This window comes from Sturnira hondurensis, unplaced genomic scaffold (genome assembly GCF_014824575.4).
Source record: "Sturnira hondurensis isolate 20B ecotype Veracruz unplaced genomic scaffold, ASM1482457v3 Scaffold0020184, whole genome shotgun sequence".
In the NCBI taxonomy this organism is placed as follows: domain Eukaryota; kingdom Metazoa; phylum Chordata; class Mammalia; order Chiroptera; family Phyllostomidae; genus Sturnira; species Sturnira hondurensis.
Genome location: NW_028092815.1, coordinates 3,062,655 through 3,080,265, shown reverse-complemented (window position 1 = coordinate 3,080,265; position 17,611 = coordinate 3,062,655). Strand labels below are relative to the sequence as shown.

The following is a 17,611-nucleotide window of genomic DNA, read 5'->3' as shown; positions in this document are numbered from 1 at the left end:
TTTCCTGTTTAAAGATAATTTAAAATAGCATGATTGGGAATAAACATACTATTTTGAAATCATAATTTTACTTACATAATGTTAGGGGAACATGCTCAGTGTGTAAAGTGAATCATAACTCTAGTACTTTTTCTTCATTTTATAGAATAAAAAGTGAATATGTGTTATTGCCCATATCCAAACTTCTCTCCATATACAGAATAATGCTGTTTTACTGAAAATTAATAAATAAACATTGATTTCTTCTTTAATTTAAGCAAGTGGAAAAGTAGGTACAGAAAGTGGGCCTGTTGATGGCACACAGGTTTGAAAAGTCATGAAGGAACCAATTCATGAAGGACCGTGTGTAGTCATTGTATTAGTATTACTTCTCCGTTTCTATTAGTTATCCATTGCTACTACTACAGATTACCATAAAGTTAGCAGCTTGAAACAACACCAATTTAATTATGTTACAATTTCTGCGGGTCAGAAATCTGGGTGCACAGTGCAGCTCAACTGGGCTCTCCAGCCTCCCTGGCCCCAATCGAGGGGTCAGCAGGGCTGTGCTTTTTGCTGGGGGTCTGGAGAAGAATCCTCTTGCAGGCTCCTTCAGGACAGTGGCAGGATTCCATTTTGTCCCATGCTTTCCAAGGTCCCCCCCTTTATCTTCAAGCCAGCAATGGCATGTCACATTCTTCTCATCTTGGAATCTCTGACTTCTTCTGCTGCTGCCAAATAGAGAGACTTCTTTGATTTTAAGAGTTTATATGGTCAGATTAGGCTAATCCAGTCAGTCTCTGTATTTTAAGGTCAACTGTGCCAAATAATGTAATACAATCTTGAGAACAGCACCAGGGGATGAATATCATGGGGGCCAAAGTTCTGCCCACCACAGTCATGGGTCTTGTGTGATTTTAAGTAAAGGAGTAATAGATATAATTTGTGTTTTATAACAGTTACTTCGATTATAACATAGATAAGGGCCAACTTGAGGCCACCCTGAAGTCATGGAAAACCATTTGAAGGAGTATACTTTGGGATTGAGTTATAGATGACAGAAGATAACACAGTCACTGTTTTTTCCTTAAATTTATTGAGGTGACAGTGGTTAATAGGGCCATATAGGTTTCAGGTATAGGTTTCTATGATATGTGAGCCATATATTGCATTATTATGTGCCTACCACCCAAAGTCAAATCATCTTCTGTCACCACATACTTGGCCCCCTTTACCCTTTACTGCCCCTCCACACCCCTTCCCTGTGGTAACCGTCTGTGTCTGTGAGTTTCAGTTTTGTATCCCACATGAGTGAAATCATATAGTACATAGCTTTTTCTGTCTGGTTTCACTTAACATAATATTCTCAAGGTCCATTCATGTCTCAAGTGGCAGTATTTTATGTTTTCTTATGGCTGAGTAATACTCCATGGTGTATATGTATCACTTTATCCAGTCTTCTGTCAAACAACAACGTGGTTGTCTCCATGTCTTAGCCACCATAATGAGCATAGGGGTGCAAATATCTTTGCAAAAAATGTTTTCAAGTTTTATGGGTAGAGACCCAGAAGACAGATTGCTGAGTCATATGGTAACTGAGTTCTTTTTTTTTTTTTAGAAACCGCAATACTGTTTTCCATAGGGGCTGTACCTGTTTACATTCCCACCAGCAGCAAAAGAGGGTTCCTTTTTCCCTACAGCCTATCCAACACTTGTTATTACTGTCTTGTTGACAATAGCCATTCTAACAGGTATGAGATGATATCTCGTACTTTTGATTTGAACTTTCCTAGAAGCTAGTGAATTTGAACATCTTTTCCTGTATCTGTCATCTGTTTGTATGTCTTCTTGCAGGAGGTGTCTGTTCAGTCCCCTGCCCATTTTTTTAATTGGATTGTTTGGTGTTGAGTTGTACGAGTTCTTTATGTTTTGGATGTTAAACCCTTGTCAAAGCTATTGTTTGCAAATGTCATCTCCCATTTGGTTGGTTGCCTATTTGCTTTGTTGTTCATTTTTTTTGTTTGTTTTTTGTTTTGTTTTTGCCATGCAGAGGCTTTTTATAGTTTGATATAGTCCCATTCATTTATTTTTACCTTTATTTCCCTTGCCTTTGGAGTCAAATTTTATGAAATGTTCTCTACAACCAAGGTCCATGAGTTTAGTACCTATGTTTTCTTCTGTGTGATTTATTGTTTCAGATCTTATATTTAGATCTTTCATCAATTTTTGATTGATTTTTGTACAAGGAGAAAATACTGTAATCTAGTTTCATTCTTTTGCATGTGGTTTTCTGATTTCACCAGTACCATTTATTGAAGAGCTTTGTTTTCTCCATTGTGTGTTTTAGGCTCCATTGTCAAAAATTATTTGCCCATTTACATGTGTATTTATTTTGGGGCTCTCAGTTCTGTTCAGTTGGTCTATGTGTCTGTTTTTCTGCCAATACAATGTAGTCTTTTTAAAAAATGATTTATTTATTTCTGGAAAGGAAGGGAGGGAGAAAAGAGAGAGAGAACATCAGTGTGTGGTTGCCTCTTGTACAGCCCCTGCTGGAGACCTAGCCCACAACCCAGGCATGTTCCCTGACTGGGAATTGAACCGGCAACCCTTTGGTTCACAGGCTGGCATGCATTCCACTGAGCCACACCAGCCAGGGCCAGTTTTGATCATCATAGCTCTGTAGTATAATTTGAAGTCAGATAGTGTAATACCTCCAGCTTTGTTCTTTTTTCTCAGGATTGCTTTGGCTATTTGGGGTCTTTTGTGGCTCCACACAAATCTGATGATATTTTGTTCTATTTCTTTAAAAAATTGTATTGGAATTTTGATGGGGATTGCATTAAATCTGTATATTGCTTTGGCTAATACAGACATTTTAACTATGCTGGTTCTTCCAGTCAGTGAACATAGAATATCTTTGTTTCATTGTGACTTTTCAGTCTCTTCAGTAATGCTTTGTAGTAGTTTTCAGTATATAGGTTCTCCATATCCTCTGTTAGGTTTATTCCTAGGTGGTTTATTCTTTTGGTTGCAATTGCAAAAGGAATTGTTTCTTCATTCCTTTTTCTGAAGTGTTATTGTTAGTATATAGGAAAGCAGTTAATTTTATATCCTGCAGCTTTGCTGTATTTGTTTATTGTTTCTAACGGGTTTTTTTGGTAGCCTTTAGGATTTTTTGTATACAGAATTATGTCATCTGGGAAGATTGACACTTTTACTTTTTTCTTCCCAATTTGGATGTCTTTAATGTCTTTCTCTTAGCTAACTGCTCCAGCTAGGGATTTCAGAACTGTGTTTAATAAGAATGGTAAGAGTGGGAATATTTGTTTCCTTCATGATTGTGGAGGAAAAGCTTTGAGTTTCTCACCACTGAGTGTGATGTTGGCTGAGGGTTTGTCACATATGTCCTTATATATTGAAGTACTTTCCTTCTATACTCATTTTAGTGAGTGTTTTAGTCATAAATTGATGTCTTTTCTGCATTTATTTTTTAGATCATATGATTTTTATCCTTTGTTTTGTTACTGTGGTGTATTACATTGGTTGATTTGTATTTGTTGAACCATAGTTATGCCCATGGAGTGAGCTCCACTTGATCATGCTATATTATTTTTTAATATATTGTTGTATTTGATTTACTACTATTTTTTTTTAGTATTTTTGCATCTGTATTCATCAGAGATGATATTTATAGATTTCTTTTTTTATGTTATCCTTGCTACGTTTTGGTGTCAGGGTTATGTTGGCCTCATGAAATGTGTTAGAAAGTATTGCCTCTTCTTTAATTTTTTGGAAGAGTTTGAGAAGAATAGTTATTAGACTTTTTAAAATTAATTAATTAATTAATTTTTAGAGGTCGGGGAAGGGAAAGAGAAAGAGAGGGAGAGAAATATGTGTGAGATTGCTCGGCTGCCTCTCACACACCCCCAACTGGGGACCTGGCCCACAACCCAGGCATGTGCCCTGACTAGGAATTGAACCTGTGACCTTCCAGTTTACAGACTGGCACTCAGTCTATTGAGCCACACCAGCCCCAGGGCTCAGATATTTTTTTAATGTATAGTAGAATTCAGTAGTGAAGCCATCTGGTCCTAGACTTTTATTTTGAGGGGAGATTTTTTATAATGGTTTCAATTTTATCACTGTTGATTGGTCTACTTAGGTTTCCCAGTTCTTCATGATTCAGTCTAGGAAGGTTATATATTTTTAGGAACTGGTTCATTTCTTCTAGGTTATTGAATTTGCTGGCATATAGTATTCTAGTATGATTTGTTGTATATCTGTGATGTCTTGTGGTAAGTGCTTTCATTTCTGATTTTGTTATGTGAGTCTTATCTCTTTTTTCTTTGGTGAGTCTAGCCAGGGGTTTGTCAATTTTATTTTATGTTCAAAGAGCCACCTCTTTGTTGTATGAATTTTTTGTATAGTCTTTTTGTTCTCTCTTTCATTCAGTTTTGCTCTGATTTTTATCATTTCCTTCTAATTCTTTAGGATGTAATGTTAGGTTGTTTGTCTTGGAATTTTTCTTGTTTCCTGAGATAGGCATGTAAAATTTCCTTTTCTGTTTTCACTGCATCCTGGAAGTTCTCATGTGTCATTTTGTCCTTCTCATTGGTCTGTATATATCTTTTTATTTCATCTTTTTCTCCCCTTTCACCCAGTTACTTTTTAGTAGTATGTTGTTTAATCTCCACATCTTAAGGGTTTCTTTACTTCCTTCTTGCAGTTGATTTCTAATTTCAAAGCATTGTGGTAAGAGAATATGCTTGGTATGATTTCAGTCTTCTTCAGTTTTTTGAGGGTAGTTTTGTGACCTTGTGAATGTTCCATGTGCATGGACGATGAAAGTATGATCTGATGTTCTGGAAATGTCAGTTATGTTCATTTGGTCTAATGTGTTATTTGAAGCCAGTATTTTTTTATGTCTGTTTATTTTAATTTAATTATTCTTCAAGTACAGTTTTCTTTTAATCCCGTCCAGCAAACCCCCCTCTAGTGTTCCCCCACCTCCTTCCCATTTCCTCCCCCTGCCTTAGTTTTTATCCATGTGTCCTTTATATTTGTTCCTGTGAATCCTTCCACTTTTCCCCTGAAATTTTCTCCCCTCTCCCCTCTGGTCCCTGTCAGCCTGTTCTGTATTTCAGTATCTTTGGTTATATTTTGCTTGCTTGTTTGTTTTGTTGTTTAGGTTCCTGTTAAAGGTGAGATCATATGGTATTTGTTTTTCACCATCTGGCTTATTTCACTCAGCATAATGCTTTCCACTTCCATCCGTGCAGTTGCAAAGGGTAGTAGCTCCTCCTTTCTTTCTGCTGCATAGAATTCCATTGTGTAAATGTACCATAGTTTGTGGATCCATTCATTTACTGATGTGCATCTAGGTTGCTTCCAACTCTTGGCTATTGTAAATTGTGCTGCTGTGAGCATTGGTGTGCATAGGTTCTTTTGGATTGGTGTTTCAGGGTTCTTAGGATATACTCCTAACAGTGGAATTGCTGGGTCATTTTTAGTTTTCTTAGAAAATTTCATACTGTTTTCCGTAATGGTTGTACCGGTCTGCAATCCCACCAACAGTGAACTAGGGTCCCCTTTTCCCCACAACCTCTCAAACATTTGTTGTTTGTTGCTTTATTTATGATGGCCATTCTGACTGGTGTAAAGTGGTATCTCATTGTGGTTTTAATTTGCATCTCTCTGATAGCTAGCAATATTGAGCATCTTTTTATGTGTCTCTGGATTCTCTGTATGTCTTCCTTGGAGAAGTGTGTGTTGAAGTCCTTGCCCATTTTTTAATTGGGTTGCTTGTCGTCTTAGAGTGGAGTCGTGTGAGTTCTTTGTATATTTTGGAGATTAAACCTTTGTCTTAGGTATCATTGGCAAATATGTTTTCCCATTGAGTTGGTTCTCTTATCTTAATACAGTTTTATTTAGCCATGCAGAAGCTTTTAATTTTGATGAGATCCCATTTGTTTATTCTTTCCTTTATGTCCCTTGCTCTAGGGGACATATCAGTAAAAAAGTTGCTGCACGAAATATCTGAGATTTTCCTGCCAATGTTCTCCTCTAGGATTTTAATGGTGTCACACAGCTTATATTTAAGTCTTTTATCCACCCTGAATTGAAGCCAGTGTTTTTTAATTGATTTTCTGTTAGATGATCTGTCTGGAGTTATCAGTGGAGTTTCAGTGTCCTCAGCCACGATAATGTTTTTGACTCTCCACCTATAGTTCTGTGAGTAGCTTTATGTATCTCAGTGCGCCCTACTTAGTGCACACATATTGAGGAGTGTTGTGTTTTCTTGATGTTGTGTCCAATGTACGTCTTGATGTACAATGTCTGTCTCTGTCTCTTGTCTTTGTTATCTGGAAAACTATTTTGTTAGCTGTAAATATGGCTATACCTGTTTTTCTGTGGATGTTACTTGCTTGGAGAATCGTTTTCCACCCTTTCACTTTGAGTCTAACTTTGTCTTTGCAGCGTGCATGTGTCTGTCTCCTTAAGGCAGCATGTGGTTGGGGTTGGTTTTTGATCCAGTGTGCTACTGTGTGACTTTTTATTGGTGGATTCAGTCCATTTACATTAGGGTAATTATTAACGTATGAGGATTTTTATAGCCATTTTACCTTTTGTTTTCTGATAGCTCTAGAGATAGCCTCCATTTGTTCTGTTCTTTTGTGTTTCTGTCTGCTGATTTTATTTGGTGGTATTCTACTTTTATTTCCTCTGTTTCCTATTTTTTTAAAGCAGCGTGTCTCAGTTTGGGTTTTGTATATGTGTGTGTGTGGCTACCATTAGATTTATGAAAAAAAAGTTTTGTATGTACTGCAGTCCTTTTTCTTTTGAGTGCATATGATCTCCATCCTTCTGAATTTGCAAATTGACCTTTACCCCTTTCCTTTTATGTTGTTATCACAAATTATCCCTTTTTATGCTGTAAATTTACTTGGTGCTCTCACTTGTAGTTTTGTGATTTTTTTTTGTTTTTTTTTTCAGGTAGAATAAATTCCCTTGTATATTTCCTTCTCATGATAAATTCCCTCAGCCTCTGTATGCCTGGAAAAGTCTTTATTTCTCCTTCATATTTAAAGGATAACTTTGTTGTATATATTATTCTTGGCTGATAACACCTCTCTTTCAGTAGTTTGAATATTTGGTTCCATTCTCTTTGGCTTATAGAGTTTCTGCTGATAACCTAGTGGGATTTCCTTTATAGGCTACTTTCTTCTTTTCCCTGGCTGCCTTGAGAATTCTTTCTTTGTCATTAATTTCTGCAGTTTTAATGTACTGTGCCTTGGAAAAGGTCTCTTTGGATTGAGGCAACTAGGTGTTCTCTTTGCTTTTTGGATTTGAGTATTTAGCTTTTTCCAGAGTTTTGGGAGGTTTGTTTGAGTAGACTCTTTTTTCCTACCTCCCTCCCTTTGTCCTCTGGTATACCTATTATTCTTACATTGCTCTTTCTGATGGATTCAGATAGTTATCATAGAGCACTTCTATTATTTTTATGCTGAAATCTCTCTCATCTCTCAGCATCATTTCTAGATGTCTACCTTCTTTTTCACTGATCCTTTCCTCCATCTGTTCTGCTCTATTTCCTGTGCTTGTTAGTTCATTCTTGGTCTATTTTATTGAGTTCTTCATCTTCAGAATTTCTGTTTTGTTCTTTTTTAAAGTTTAAGCCTCTTTGGTAAAGTACTTATTTTGTTTGTTTTCTGAGCACACTAAATTGTCTGTCTGTTTTCTCACATCTTGTTGAGTATTTTCAAAACTGCAATCTTGAATTCTCTGTCATTTATATCACATCTATCTGTGTCTTTAAGTTTGTTTTCTGGTGGTTTTTTCATTTTCTTTCTCACCTGACTTAATACCTTGGTTATTCGTGGTATTTGATGGATTCCTTCTCTGTCTAGGCATCTATGTATGAGTGGCTGATTACTAACATATTGATAGGAAGAAGTCTTTCTCTAATCTTCCAGTAGGTAGTACTGAACCACAAGTTTTTTAGCTCTGTGATATCCCAGTGCTGATTCCTGCAGCCCCTGCTGCCCTCCATGTAGCCACAATGCATGGAGGTAACATGGGCTGAGGAAACCAGCAAGATTCTTTGTTCTTTTGCCCTCAGGTAATGGTGGCTTCAGACCTCCACTGTGTACCCCTTGCTCCCTGACCCCAGGAGTGTTAATAGAGTGTACCCTTTGCTCAGTGAAAATAATGATTCTGTAGCATCCATTCCCAGGTTTGCAGATAATGTGCTCCACAACACAACACCGAGGTCTAAAGAAGGCAAGCTCTAGAGTGCTCCAGGAAGACAAGCTCTGTGGCTTTGTTTCTGTGTCTGGAATGTTGACCTCCCAACAGCCACAGCCTCATGCTGTGTCCCTGCCCAGGTCACTGGGCTCAACCATAGCTCATACCCACCAAATCTCTGCTCCTCCCAGCTGAAGGGGGAGCCAGCCACAACTGGATTGCTCCCCTCCCCGGGCTAAGCTGTGCTATGAACTCCTGGCTGTAGGGCTGCATCTGTGGCTCATTGCAACCCTTCTCTCCTTCTTGCCTTCCCTGTTCACTCCCACTCACCCAGCTTTATGTGCTTCAGTGTGCAGCTCTCTTGACATGCTGGTGTGTTGAATAGGGAACCCTTTGTTGAGTTATTACCGTTGTTGAAACTTCAAGGAGAGAAACCAGGGGGATTTCTCACATTGCCATTCCTCTGGCATCACCTCACACTACCTATTGTAAAAAGAAAGGAATTTAATACAGGAAATAGGGTGCTTACAAAGTCATTGGTAGACCTGTCTCTCCCTATCATGGGTCTGCCTCTAGAACAGCACCACAGAGCCAGCTGACCGAAGGCAGTGCTCCCTCTTGCCAGAATCACGTGAGGAAATACTCGGGAAGCTGATGGCCTGGTACTGGATCACCCCATCTTAGGTGCTGCCAGGAACACACTGCCTGAACTGCAACCTGCCAGTTAGGAAGTGTCTACCCCCATTGTTTCAGCTGGATTCATTCTCTCTCACCTTGGGACTATTGAATGGGACTGATAGAAGCCAAGTCTCACTTGGAAAGGAGTGTGGGGAGTACAGTTTTCAGTTTCAGTTTTTGAAGTTCGGGAAGGTGTTCTGGGAAGAGCTTGGAACAGAATAATGAGCAACGTCATCCAATTCATGGATCTACTGGCTTACCACTAGTTAAAATCTTGGTTCCTTCTAAAAGATTATGGCAATAAGATTATTCCCTCTGTTGACCCAAGAATATACCTGTCAAATAGGAGTTGTTGTGGTAATTGGGCTCAAATTCATAACCAGAGTCCAGCAGCCACTATTTAGAGTTCTCTCATGAACACTGCGTTTCAGGGCAAAGCCACAGATTGGTCTTCCAAGCCTCTTGCACTGTGCTTTTCCTTCTGAGCAACCCTTTTCCAGGAGTTCTGAGGATTGGAATTCAACCAGTAGAACTGAGGTTTTCCTTGTCCATTTGGAGCTGCAGCTGGCCCATTCTGACCAATCAGGACAGTGCATTTTGGACCAATGTAAAGATTTGGAGTGCTTATTCACATAGAAATGGCCCAATCAGACGGGGTTCAGACGCTTCTCTGTATCAGCCATCTCCACCCCTGTTTTAATGGCGTACACTTCCGTTTCCATCCAGACTGCACCCCTGATTGCAGCGATCACCCCTGAACTGCTTCATCTGAGCCGTTTGATGCCTGAGCTGTCTCACACCCAAGCTGCTTCAGCCATGCTGCTCAACAGCCAAGCATTTTTAACTGAATGAAGTCTCCCCTTTTGCCACACCAGAAACCAGGGACTCTTGTTGCTGTTGAATTGGTGATGACAACCTTTGTTCAACACCTCTCTTTTGTTAGTTGCTGCTGGTGATTTCTTTTCACAAAAAATACTGTTTGGGTTTGAAGTCCTGGGAGAAGATGATTCTGTAATCTGCTTCATCATACCACCACCATTTCCAAGAAGGTTTACCTAAGTATATTTCAATTATATATTTTCTAAGGAGTGTGTTCGTTTTAATAATGTAAGTTTCAGAGCAGCAGGAATGTTGACATTTTTATTTGTATATGAACTTACAACTTAACAAAGTGCTAGTCACCTGTTATTTTATGTAATTCTTATAAGGAAGGAAAGGCAGAATTTATTATCCCACTTTTTCAAACGAGGAACTGAGATCCAAAGGGATTGAGTGAATTTCCAAGTCACACAGCTAATTATAAGGTAGAATCAAGATTCTGAAGTCAGATCCTGTGACTTCAAGGCCAGTGCTGTTTTACCAAACTTCTGCTCTCCTTAATGGAAATGATTCCCTCCATCTCTGATCAGAGACATCTTATTGTATCTTTAGTGTTCCTTATTATAGCAGCCAGCCTGATGGCAGTGATTTAACTGAGTTAAAAACAAAAGTAGGGTGAGAGAGGTGGGAGAATACTCTTATGTGACTATTTTATTCTGATCATGCATTAACCTTGTGGGCCTTGGTTATGATAAAGCTATTATCAGATCTTTTCAGCGTTTTTCCCTCTCTGGTTTGCAGGAAACTGCTCAGCTTCCTCAGTAAACCAGACCTGGATCCTCCAAGACTGATAATGGAAACAAGATTCTCCACATGTGAAACTTGCTCTCCTTGTAGGACCTTAGTCTCATCTCTATAACTCACTTTCCTCTTGGTGTCTTTTGCTTTTTATTTTCACCATAATCAAGGAACTTGTTTTCCTCATTTACCACTTTTTTTTACAAGAATTTATTCCTCGTCAATTCCTTGTGTTATACCCCATGAGTCCAGGCTGGACCATGCAAAAACGCATCACTGAAAGAGCTAGGTTAACAGCCAGCATGCAAGTGGGTGTTTTTGTTTGTGAGTTATGACTTCCCCAGGGTTCAGGAACTGCTGGCCTCCTTCCATCTTCCCAGGTGTTACCAAGGAGCACGTGCATAGATCCAGGCCCTGGATCGTGATCATAGCCAAGAAAGCAAGTTCTACAGCTTCCACTTCTCTCTCTGACCTTTGCAGTGTCTACTTTTCTAGGTGCCGTGTTTCTCTTGAAACCTTTTCTTACACAGTGGTTCACAGCGGGCATGGTGACCATCTTTAGGATGTGGTTTTACCATGCCCTCCAGAGGGCAGCCACATCAGGTCACAGATCCCACAGTGGTCACCAGGCAGGCAGGTAGACAGAATATTGAAGTAGGATATTAGAATGATGTTGAGTACAGCAGTGTAATCTACCAGCAGTGCCAAAAAAGTTTGTACTTCAGTTGCAAGTGGCTTAAGCTGACACTGTCTTTTTATCCTTCTAGGTATCATGAACTGATCACAAAATATGGAAAGCTGGAGCCTTTGGCAGAAGTGGATCTAAGACCCCAGAGCAGTGCAAAAGTAGAAGTCCATTTTAATGATCAGGTAGAAGAAATGAGCATTCGTTTGGACCAAACAGTTGCAGAACTAAAGAAACAATTAAAAACTCTAGTGCAGTTACCCACAAGCAACATGCTTCTCTACTACTTTGACCATGAAGCACCCTTTGGACCAGAGGAAATGAAATACAGCTCTCGGGCACTGCACTCCTTTGGCATTAGGGATGGAGATAAAATTTACGTAGAATCCAAAACAAAATAACCCCTACCAGACGTGTAATAACACACACACACACACACACAGAAGGACTTCCTGGGGGCATTTGTTTCCACATAATGTTCTTTATGAGGGAGAAGATAGTTTTTGTGTTGATTTGTTTTGTTTAGGTTTGAGGGGCATATCTATTTCCTCCTAGGATGGGTAGGGGGCTGTTTAGGGTATTTTTTTACGGAGATCTCTGTGGCTCAGCCAGCAGAGTGGGCCACGCCTTCAGTCTGTGTGTCCTCTCTCATGGGAGGATGACTGAGAAATCACTGTGGCACTGTACTCACTGGGACCCACCTCCTGCTCCTTTGTCGTCACCATTTACACACATTTGTGAAGACAGCAGGAACAGTGCCTCCTCCTCAGAAGGGTGTCTGAGAGTCTCTGAATCAGGAACAAGGATCTTCACAGGAAGGGCCAATCCTTCTCTCTCCCAGATTCTCTTTCCCTCCCTCCCTCTCCTTTTCTTGTTTTGGTTCAGTTTTCATTTTGACTAGTATCTGCCCATGTTTACTAATAGTTTACTAAATAGTTTTATTGTGTCCATAACTAACTTCTCAACTTGGGTGATTTTTCTTCATTTCTCCCTTTTGAAATAATTTAAAGTGTTTTAAGCATTTTTACCTGATTCTGATCTCAGGTGCTCAGTTAGAATCTATAATTCTGTTAGGATCTTGAAGGAGAGTAGATGGAGAGTTAGCACTCCAGGAGAACTTGCTATTATTATGCAAAGCCTGCCAGAGCAGTCTGGTCTCCCTGTATGCAGCTGTGTCGATTCTAATGTTTTTCACATATTGTAGCAACCATCACTTTCATTTTGTGAAATGTGTCAGATTCCAGAGTTTTTTTTATTTTTGCTCATTGACTATATTTCCTCACACCTCTCTTTTTTATTACTTTGATCTGTTGGGAGTAGAGGCCTGACTTTTTGAAGAACCCAGTAGAATAATGTACGTGTGTGCCAGGAGAGCTGAGAGGCAGCTAATGGGCCACAGTGCCTGTGAAGGCGTCAAGGGGGGTGGTGGTAAGGGGAGGGGGTTGTGGCTCTCCTGCCTGTGCCATCATTTGAAGGCCTTGCTCCTGCACTTTGCATTAAAAGAGGGAAATTGTAATCAAAGGAAGCTTTGGTTCCCAGTTCTTCCCTGGGATTTTATGATGTCATAATTGAACAATTCTTTGTTTTACACGTTAATTTAGTTTCTCTGCAGTAGAACAGCTCTGACTAATGAGTAAAATATAACTGTCAAAACTTCGGAATTGCCTTCAAGTCATGTTTTCCGCAGAAGCATATTTAAAGCACTTTTCTTTAAAAGCTAGTTCATGGCCAGCTGTGAAACCTTTGTTCTGTCCCTTTGTTAGTCAGTGTGGTCTCTGTCCTTAGCACACGTCTTTCTTGATCCACTGTCTTTGGTGGTGGGAGACCTGAGAAGGACTTAGCATAACTAGGGCAAAAGATGTGTACATGGAGTATTTTTAAAAGAATGTAATCACTATGATTGTTTTCACCTTTTGACCTTTCTACATGATTCCAGCGCTCCTACAAATTTCTTAAGAGATTCTTTGTGGCTTGTAAATTCATTATGTGCACGGTGTTGTGTTTATTATTGCTACTTTTAAAATTTTTCTATGCCATAATAGCAGATGTTTATTCTCTTAATGCACTTCAGGTTCAGTACTTGTGAAGCCTTTGACCCAGCCCACTGAGTCAAATCTGCAGTCACTGTAACATTAATGGTGGAAACCAAAGGGTTTGAGAAAGGTGAATGTGAATCCTCTTCTTCTGCTGCACATTTTATCTTTCCAAATCATAAAAGTAGCTGTGGTGGTCCAGGCTGGGCATAGACAATAATGATTATTTTGCAGTCACAGTTTCCTGACACATTTTTGGAGGTGGAAAAAAGTGCAGCCATGCGTCAGGGTGCTGAGAATCCTGGGTGCTTTGAGCATGAGTGTGTGAGTGCTGGTGAGCTGCTTGGACCCAGCCTGACTGAGCTCTTGCTTTTGTCAGCCTGGGCAGCGGGTGCCCTCCTGTTTTTTCAGGCTGGGTTTGACTCCTGGCTGTCCCACAGTGGAAGGCAGAGAGAACACTTACGTTACACTCTAACCGTAAGTGGAGTAGTCACAATTAATTAGATATTTTATATATGGCAAAGTTTTATGAAATGCTTTTTTACTCTTAGAGACATGCTCTTTCTGTTACTACAGAACACAGTGTCCATTGACTGCAGGTGTAGTGTCCTGTTGTGCACTGGCTTGTCGGGGGACCTTCTTGTTTAGTTCCATGGACTTGGGTGATTTAGGCCATTGTCAGTGATGGCTTTCAAATTGCTGACTGATTTTTGATTGAGACTATCTAATCCAGTCACCGGTCTTTTAGAATTACATAAGTAAATGATAAAAGCTATTGGAGCATGTGTACTTGTAAATTGATTTGGGTGGCTGAGTAGAGATGTTTCTTTCAAAATAAAATCGATGCTGTGTGGACACTTGTAACCAAAACTATTTTTGTAATAGGACAGAGGGGAGCAGACACCACGGACCTTTCAGTCTACAAATTATGCAGGGTTGGTTGCTGCGGCTTCTTTGTATTTTAATGTTGACTTCATCTAGGTTCAGTAGGAGCATACTATTGACATTTATGAGTCAAAATGCTGTTATAGCCAGTATTGCAGAATTATTTCTATAGCACAGTATATAAAACATCGTTCCTAAAAAGAGAAATTCTTTTCAGTCATGAAAAAGGGAAGGAGTAGTATAAGAAATCCAAATAAAAGCCAAGGAATATGGGTGTGTAGCTGCTGAAGCCACAATAGAAAGCAGTTTTCTAGTTTGAATTGTTGAAATATCTTAGAATATTTTAAAGAAAACTAAAGTTCAGAGTCATGTCTTTTTATTGTCAAAAGTTTCTATTGTTTCTGCAACTGATCGCAACCATTGTCATAAATACCTAAGAAAGCAGCAGGTGTTCTGTGACGTCTTGTTTCTTTAAAACCTCTTAGTGGAAATCAGCCCTAAACATGAGCTCAGTGTAACAGAGCCTGGTGTTATTGGGCTCTGTTTTAAAGTTTTGTTCACTGAATGTGAACAAAAGATGAAAGTGCCATGGTGACCACACGTGTTGGCTGTGTGGCTCAGTCAACGGTGTTCTGAGTGAGCACAGACTGCCCACACTGACTGGCCACTGGGGCTGCGCGGGCTCTGCCAGTGCTCATTGGACTGGCCAGCTGTGTGCGAAACATGAATGCAGCTCTAAGCAGTGTCATTTCTGTTTATGGATTTGACTTTTCCCTTTGTTTCGTGTTTGGTTGAAAATACAAACAAGCTGCTTTCAAAACCCCGAGAAGCTATCTGTGTTACCAAAAGTGTTGTGAACACTGTTTTCCATAGGTGCTTCCTTAAAGTGTGCGTCTGTGGTAATGACGGAGAGGGACTGGCCTCTCTCAGGCTCTTCACTTGCCAGTTGTCTCCTGCAGTTAATGGAAATATATATATATATTTATTTTAGAATATAATTTAAACATGTTCTTTGCACTTTTTATTAATATATGTATAGATAGAGAGTTAATCTTTAAAAAAATAAAAACCCAAGTTCACTTTCTCTTTGTGTTTTGAATTTTTTCTAGAGCTGTGTGGTCAAGGTATGTGTTTATTTTTATAAAGCTGAAAGTCACCATCAGTACTGTGATTGACTCCCTGGGGAACTGGCTTCCTTGGATTCAAGTCTGGACATCTGGCTCTGGGCAGGTAGCTCAGCTGGTAGACAAGCGTCCCAACCCACCGAGGCTGTGGGCCCGGGCACATATAGGAGGCAACCAATGAATGCATAAAAAAGTGGAACAGCAAATTGATGTTTCTCTCCCTTCCTCTCTCTCTCTAAAATCAATAATATTTTAAAAATTTTTAAAGTTTCACCATCTTAACAAAGTTAATAGGATTTTTGTTAAAGTTAAAAATGAAAACTGCCACTGCTGTTGTGTTAGCAAAATTTTATACTTCTCTTTTCATACTCTTAATACTCTCCCCTTGTAAGAATAAAAACTTTTTGAGCTGTTTGCCATCCCCTTTTTTGAGTAAGAATGAAAATCTCATTTTGGTGATTTGGAAACTTGTGACACTTTTTTCCTTTGAAAATAATTTTCTGTAACAGTTGAGTTTTAGACACTTGAACCCTACCTTCTTGTTAATAATTTCTGGTAAACTGTAATGAATTAACACTGTGCCAAGAATTAAGGCCCAAGAACTCCATTTTATTTCTGTTTTTAAAAGACAGTCTATTGACCTTTCTCAGTGCTTCAAAAGTACATAAGTATCGTCCTGGCTGGTGTGGTTTAGTGGGTGGACTGCTGGCCTGGGAACCAAAGGGTCACTGGCTTGATTCCCAGTCAGGGCACATACCTGGGTTGTGGGCTAGGCCCCGGTGGGGTGCATGCAAAAAGCAACCACACACTGGTGTTTCTCTCCCTCTCTTTCTCCTTCCCTCCCCCTCTCTCTAAAAATAAAAATCTTTTTTTAAAACTGTGTATCATGATTTGTTTATTAAAAATTATTTCTGCCTCCAAATTTCAAATAACTGCAATTTTAATTTCTGTTTTAAATTCTATTTCATTAGTATGCACTGTGGTCTTCTCTGAGTACTTGTAAGCACTGTGTCTACTTGTGAGGCAAACTGTGTCCAGACATGGATACCTATTGGACTGAAGTGCTGTAAATTCCATATTGGAATGTTTATAAATCCAGGCTAACTTTTGAAGTTCCTTTTTTGTTTCCAACTCCTCTTCTGGAGAAGAAATAACTGTGTTCTTCAACTTAGGCTTAGAACTTCAGAGTTTAAATTTAGCCAGTTTTAAATATGTTTTAAAGTAAGTTTAAAACATATAGAGGTATTTAATATCAGTCATTTCATCTGCTTTTAAATTTTTCATGTAACTAGAGTTAGGAATTGAGTTAATCCATGAAAAGGAGTAACATACCATATTGTATCATCTTAAAATATAATGTATTTCAGATTCCTTCAAAAATTTTGAGTATTAACACTGGAAATGTTTAGCTTTTTTAATCTAAAAAATTTAAATATATGTATGAACTCATGTATATATGAGTATAATGTAAGTAAACATATTCCCACCTTACTCTAAACTAAAGAAAACACGTTTGAGTTCAACATTATTCTGCGAGTCAGTGGCATTTTTATAACTTTCTCTCAAAACACTGAAACAGTGACCTAAGTAATCATTAAGCCAAATAAATAGCAAACTAGAATAAAGGAAATTCTCTTTAAATAGATGAAGTATTAACACTTTCATTTAGCTGTGGAATTGGTGTACTTGACAGCTGTACTGTAGCACTTCCTGCTAATGTTCTCTGGAACACTCCACACAGACACATTAATTGTTTTTATGTTTTACTAAACCACTGAAGTGACATACTCCTCAATATCTATTTACTAAGTTGATTTGTTCTATGATAAAATCATTGATGTGGCTGAATGCTTGGAATCGAAATTATAATTCTCCCTGGTGCCATTTCCAGACCTGAAATTATGTTACATGTGTATCTGTCACCCTCTGAGCCTCTGAAGTGCCATGCTGAACACTGCAGGGCCATTGGCAGGAATAAATGAACCAGTAATGTGATGCAAAGAAACTGACATGTTGGTGTTTAACCTGAGAATATTCTAGAACCTGAAAACTTAGTTTCAGTAAACACACAAAGGTGAGAAGTTCCTCAATTCCAACTCAGACTTATCAAGGAGGCATCGGTGTTCAAGTACATTTAAAGTTGGTATTTGTGGAAGAAAATTAAGCTTATAATCTAATGAAGTCTGTGTTAGAGGTTTTGTAATGGAAAAGGATGAGGCTGTCACTGCTGTCATTTATTCTTAAATTCCAAGAGAGAACCTTGAGAAGAGTATAAGTATAGTTTACAAAATAGGTTATCCATTGTGGTGGGCAAGATCTAGAGCTGACAAAAACAATGCAATTTCAGTTTGAGTCTCTCACGGACT

The 17,611-nt window shown here is 39.0% G+C and overlaps 1 protein-coding gene across 2 annotated transcripts in view; it reads left to right on the top strand.

Moving 5' to 3' along the window:
* LOC118975235 (tubulin-specific chaperone cofactor E-like protein) overlaps positions 1-17,611 on the top strand; it is a 200,603-nt gene that overhangs the window by 41,709 nt on the left and 141,283 nt on the right. Inside the window, exon 8 of one of the 2 annotated variants that reach the window (XM_037029068.1) lies at positions 11,286-14,093. The exons of the other annotated variant lie outside the window; for it this stretch is intronic. Within the exon in view, the coding sequence (XP_036884963.1) occupies positions 11,286-11,604 (319 nt within the window). The 3' untranslated portion in view covers positions 11,605-14,093. Of the gene's footprint in view, positions 1-11,285; positions 14,094-17,611 lie in introns of those variants that run through there. 2 annotated transcript variants of the gene reach the window in all.